At 60.3% G+C, this 6,000-nt stretch overlaps 1 protein-coding gene across 1 annotated transcript; it reads right to left on the bottom strand.

Annotated features, from left to right (window-relative positions):
- Window positions 1-1,686: 1,686 nt before the first annotated feature.
- LSCM1_02622 (uncharacterized protein) lies at window positions 1,687-3,447 on the bottom strand (the record flags this gene model as incomplete). Its single annotated transcript, XM_067320203.1, has 1 exon — window positions 1,687-3,447. The coding sequence occupies one exon, from the start codon at window positions 3,445-3,447 to the stop codon at window positions 1,687-1,689; it is 1,761 nt and encodes a 586-aa protein (XP_067175578.1).
- Window positions 3,448-6,000: the final 2,553 nt, after the last annotated feature.

Genomic DNA, 6,000 nt, shown 5'->3' with positions numbered 1-6,000 from the left:
CACGACGAGTACAGCACAACGCCGATGCTATCAGCAACTGCACGTTGTGCCGAGGGGGAGAAGGGAGCAGGTGGCGGGGAGAGAAGAGAGAGCGCCCTCCCCGTCTCCAGGGACAGTCGGGTGGAGTGGTAGGCCGGCACGAAGACGGCTTGGCTTCTCCGAAAGGGACGCCGGCGTGCGGCGCTCATTTGAAGTGCCTCTTCATGAAGTCCCGAAAGGCCACCGAGTCCTGAGTGCGGTTCAGCACTGCGGCCCACTTTTGCTTCCGCTTCTCCTCTGCAGTACCCGCTTTGGAAGGACTGCGCCACAGCACGTTCCGAAATAACACGTCGTGGTCGTAACTGTTTGTGTGGGGCGCCGGAAGGTGTGCCTTCAAAGCAGAGGGAGGAGGCGTGGTGTCGGGGCCAGCTGGCACATTCGCCGACGACTGAGCGGAGGAGGATGAGGCAGATCCGCCGGCCCTCGGCTGCTCCTGCTGACGACGACTGCGCGGCGCACGCAGTTCCGCCAGGCCTGCGCTTTCCAGCTCGATTTGATCGTCATCATCATCACTGCTGCTGCTCGCGTTCTCAGTCTGCGCGAAGGAGCTGCATGGCCCAGACGGGGCCCCGGCCAAGCATGTGGCACCGTTCTCGCCCGCCTCACCCTTCGCCACATTGTCGACGCGCTTCTCATCGTCGTCTCCGCGCCTGTCTTCGCTGCAGGACCCTGTCGTCGCTTGGGTGTCGACGCGGCGCCGCTTGATGAGGCTCTGCGCAGGCAGGCTCTCTTTGTGAATGATGCCAGACATGCGCGCAGCGACCACTCCAGCCTCGGGGAAGAAATAGCGCACGGGGGCAGCGGGGGAGAAGAGCTACGGAGAGAAGGCCCGATGGTGCTGCTGTGCGGCGTTGCTTGCGCGGGACTATGCGCTGGCGGAAGGAGGCAAAAACAGGATAGGCAGGGGCACGCACCAGGAGGTTATAACGGCCAGAGAGGTAGCAGGACGAGCACCTGCACATGGCTCTTGCACCTTTGTGTGTGCGCGCGAAGGTGGTGAGCCGACCACGCATGGAACACAATGAGAGGGGGAGGGAGGAGAGAGGAGAGAGAGCACGTGCGAGAGCGAGCGCGCTCGCAGACAGCTAAGTGGGTGCTTGGCATGTGGTGCCCAGCTGCACACGAGCATGTGCGCCGCTGCATTGTGCCTTGCTCGAGCGGCAAGCGCTCTGGACGGCTGGAGGCTGAGCAGTTGAGAGCGCTGCAGCGAGGGGAGGGGGGCGATTGGATCCCATGAGCAAGGGCAAGAAGAGGCGGAGAGGGACGAGCTGCCGCGCCTGTCTGCATCTCTCGGCTGGAAAACTACTCTGTGTGTGGCTCTCGACCAAACGCGTGTGGTGCGCACGCCGGCTAAGCCGAAAGGCGCAAAGTTGCAGGGCGCGGAGAGAGGGGAACGAGGCAAGGCAGGGGCATCCGCCACGGGCAGAAAACAGCGCACCTCAAGGCGAGCGAGCAGTAGGGGTGCTGGCGCGTGCGTACAACCGCTGTGCCATCTGCAGAGCGCAGCGTAGAAAAACGCAAGAAGAGGATACGGAGGAGGCCATTGGGGGCGGGGAGCAAGTAGAGATGTGCACCCGGCCGCTGCATCGGCGCCCTTGCCTCTCTCCCTCCCCCTTCACCTTCGATCGATTTTGCTGTGCGTGCGCTTCAGCCAGCTGCCAAGACGGCCTCTGCCGCCTCTTCCTCCTCCCTCCACTCCCCTCGCCCGAATAGACAATCGGGTCGGTCTTCCAGGCTTGCGATGCGGAGCTTCTTCTGCGCCGCGGATGGCAGCAACGACGCGATCAGCGAGTTGTATGTGCAGGTGAGCATGTGGACCGCGTTAAGCACAAACAAAAGGCCGTGCAGCATCAGGGCCCGATACACGGCGTCGAGCCACGCGTGCACCCCCGATGCCGGCCCCGGCCAGGGGTGCTGATACCCGAGCTGCGCGTCTTCGGCGGCGATCTGTGCCGCTGCAGCTTCCTGTTCCTCTCGGACGGTGTCTGCAGAGGCGCCGTACAGGCTTTCGTACTCCTGGTAGTCGTCCATGCCGATAGAGGCCAAGCAGCCCCGCCTTTCCATCATCTTCTGCATGCGCTTTAGGTACGCATCGACCGCGTCATAGTTGCGCATCGGGCCCAGGCACTCCACGGCGCTCTGCACAAACATGTTGATGCGGTTCACCGGCGACCCGTAAAGCCGATTGACGCCGCGTACGATGTCGAGGCTGCGGCCCACCATGATAAGCTCCTTCGGGAGACGTCGTATGTCGCGCAGGGCCTCTTTTGCCCGCTCGTGCGCCCTCTGCTGCATCGCCATCACCTCGTCGCGTGTGACCTCACCGTAGCTGCCAGCCTGGATCGCTTCGAAGGGCTTCTGCGCCTGGATAGAGGCAAACATCTCAGCATCGTCGATGCCCCAGTCGTGCACTACCCGCCGAAGTGACTCCCTGTCATGGGTGAAAAGGCTTACAAAGAGGAGCGCGTATTGATAGCGAAAGCGCACCCGCTCCCGCGTGGCGAGGCCAAAGTCGATGAGGACGACTTGGCAGTCGCTCGGGTCATGCGCTGCCTTGGCGTGCCGGGCCGCCGTCGCCGCCGGCGTGGTGGTGGTGGTGTTCGCAGCGGCGCTCTCAGGGCCGACGGTTGCCGGCGCTGGATCGGCCTGCGGCATGGGCCGCACAAGCACATTAGCAGCGTGGGGGTCGGCGTGGACGAAGCCATGCTTAAACACCATGTCGCCGACGGCGTCGAACAAGGTGGTCAGAACACGCTTCTCATCGTACTGTGCCCGTACAGACTCGACATCGCTCAGCTTCGTTCCCTCGATCCACTCCAGCACGAGCAACTGCGCTGAGGTGTACGCGTCGTGCACACGCGGGATGTACAAGCGCGGGTTACCGCGGAAGGCGCGCCGGAAGCGCTTCGCGTTGGAGGCCTCCACAGTGAAGTCCATCTCGCGTTCCAATGCGTCGCACACCGTCTTCTTCGACCAGTCCGTCGGTAAGTCAAAGAGGAGCTTGAGCAGAGTCATGATTGTGCTGTACATGCACAGATCCCACGCAGCCTGCGTGGATATACACGGCTTGCGCACCTTCACGGCAACTTTCTGCGGCTCGGCTGAGGAGCCGTCTGCGGGCGGTGGAATCCATGCCTGGTGCACCTGCGCAATCGACGCTGAGGCTACTGGCGTTTCGTCGAAGCGAAGAAAGAGTTCCTCGATTTCCTTGCCGGTCTCTGCGCGGATAGTCTTCCGAACCTCCTCGATCGGCACAGGCGGCGCCCGGTCGAGGAGCACTTTGAGGGTGTCTGTGAACTCACGCGGGAGCACGTGACTCATCGAATGAAGCCCCTGACCCAGTTTGATGTACAGCCCCTCGTTTTTGAGACAGGTGTCGAGTATGATGTGTGCGACGCGGCTGTGCATGGCAGACAGCTCCTCGGGTGTGCGAGGGGTAGTGAGCTTGTAGGTGCAAACGATTGTGCCAAAGGCGACCAGTGTGCGCAGAGAGCGCGTCAGCGAACTGTCCGTGGCGTAGTCGGCTCCGACGTATCCGAAGCCGATTATCCCGATGGCGTAGAGGCTACGCCGTCCCCACTTTCGGGCAGCCTTCGAGGAGAGAAGCGCCATGGTTAGGGCCACGCCTAAGAGAGGTGCCTCTCTCTTTTCCGTTGAATCGCAGAGAGCTGCTGAGTCCGCGAGAAGATGTGAGTGGCTTATTTAGAAGTGCTCTACTCGTTACTTAAGTGCAGTCTCCTTATGTGAGGAAGAAGCTGAGTGAGAGAGGGCAGACAGGCCTGGGTAGGTGCTTCGCTCACTTGCGCACGTGGCAAAATGGTGAATACGCTTGCAAAAAAGAGCAGGCAAGGCAGGATGCCGCACCGCTGGTCTACGATTTGACGGCGGCTCAGGTGCAGGTTGATGAGATTTGCACGTGTGAAGCCGAGGATGGCATGCGCGTGGGCCACGCAGCGCAGCAATGGAGAGCGGGGAAGGACACTCAGAAACAGTGAAGGAAATTTCACATGGGATAGAAGAGAGGAAAGTGTAGGAGAGGGAGGCGCGCCCAACATCAAGGGGAAGCTTGGGAGAGAGAAGCGAAGAGACGCCCGCATGCGGCGAGTAATGCGGATGACGAGAGGCTGCTCTGCTGCCATCATACGTGGGGAGTAAGAAAACTTGAAATGCACTCCACGCCCCTGCGGTGAGCCCTTCCCCACCCCCATTCACTGAGAGGGAGAGAGACACCGAGACGCCACATCCTACGAAAAGGTTTTGATGCATGGAGGAGGGAGAAGAAAGTAATGAGGGAACTCGAAGATAGGCGGACACACACACACATAATCGCACCACAACTTCTCCACCTCCCGCCTCGAACTTCTCATCGTGTAAGCATAACAAGAAAACCAACGAGGGCGCAAAAAGTCGTCTCGACGCATGAGTGAGGGAGGCCCGTGACAGAGAGAGGGGGATATGCCGGGCAGGTAAAAGTAAAACATGTACGAATGGACGCTTGCGCAACGGAAGACGAGGAAGAAGCCCGACGCAAAACGGAACAATAAATATATGCGGAAGACAGTGGAAGAAGAGAAAGGGAAGATAAATGGCTGGGAAGGGGCGCGGGAGGGCAATGTGAGGCCAGTCGCCCTGCCGTCGTCATCTCGATCGCCCTTCAGAAGAAAGGGAGAGAGCGAGAGAGAGAGGGAGGGAGAGGGAGCACGCGCGTGCGAGTAAGCTTCGCGAGCCCCATTCTGTATGCCCCACGCACGCAGACAAGAGGAAACTGCCTCAAACGCCGATAGCGAGAAAAAAAAGAGAAGGAACACATCGCGTACATCGAATCGGGTCGAATGCGGGGAGTGGCAGTAGGAGAGGCTGAGATGACCGTACGATGCAACTGGAGGTGGCGCCGCCAATGATGGATAAGGCCGTGCCGCGCACCCCGTTTCTTACCAGCCTACAAAGAAACACAACAGTTTCCTTGACGACTGTGCATCTGACAAGATGAAGCGAAAACCCCCCATCTCCTCTACGATATGCGTGGTGGCCCCGCCCACGATGCCGCTGTCCGCTCCGTTTGCCTTCGTCTGCAGACGAAACCACGACGGACGGCGTTGCTCGTGACATCCGCAGTGACCGGCTCCAGCGCCACAGGCAGCCTTAGTTGGGTTGCTGACAAGAACTGAGGACGGAGAAGCGGCTCTGAGTACCGCCCTAGACTTGGTGACGCGTGAGAGGGAGCACCAGCTGGGCCACGTGCAAGGTGGAGCTGTAGCGCACCTCAATGATGCCGTATCAGTGCTCCATGGCCAGCACGTCCGCCGATACCACATACTTTGCGTCAGCGCTTTTGACGAAAGTATTCATGTAGCGCCACGCTTGCTGAGCTGACTAGGCCACCGCCGCCGACGGAGGCTATGCTCTTCATGACTCGGTGAACGCCGCTCTGAACCAATCAAGGACTCCCAAAGACTGAGTTTCACAACGCCCGCATACGGCGACGCTGCCGCCAAACTTGGCAAGCTCGACGCAGGTGCCCTCGCCGTTGCTGCCAAGGTTGCCTTTGGCAGGGATGGTCTTGCCGGAGACGCCTTGCTGACACACTTCGCCTCTTTTCGTGAGTTGTCAGCACATTTTGTGTGACAGAGAAGGAAGCGCCATGCTGCGCTAATCAGCAGTGAGAAGAGCTCTCCCTTTTTCGTATGCTGGACGAGGAGGGGGAGAGCCTGTGGGGATAAGGAGAGGAGGAGCCCCCCTCCCCTCCCCCGACAAAAGGCAAACACATCAGCGAAAGAACAGAGAGGAGGGGAACTGCTTGTGCCAAAACTGAAGAGGCAAAGTGGGAAGACGGCAGAAGCCCACGAGTGCGTCCAGCAGCAAATGCTCCTGTGCGATACAGCCGTGGGGGACTTGCTGGACGGCGTCGGAGGTGAGTCTGAGGAGAGACGAATCGGAGGCATCTTACAAGGGACACACGCC

The sequence above is a fragment of the Leishmania martiniquensis genome, chromosome 33 (genome assembly GCF_017916325.1).
Source record: "Leishmania martiniquensis isolate LSCM1 chromosome 33, whole genome shotgun sequence".
Taxonomy (NCBI): Eukaryota; Euglenozoa; class Kinetoplastea; order Trypanosomatida; family Trypanosomatidae; genus Leishmania; species Leishmania martiniquensis.
This window is presented reverse-complemented; position numbering and strand designations above follow the sequence as displayed.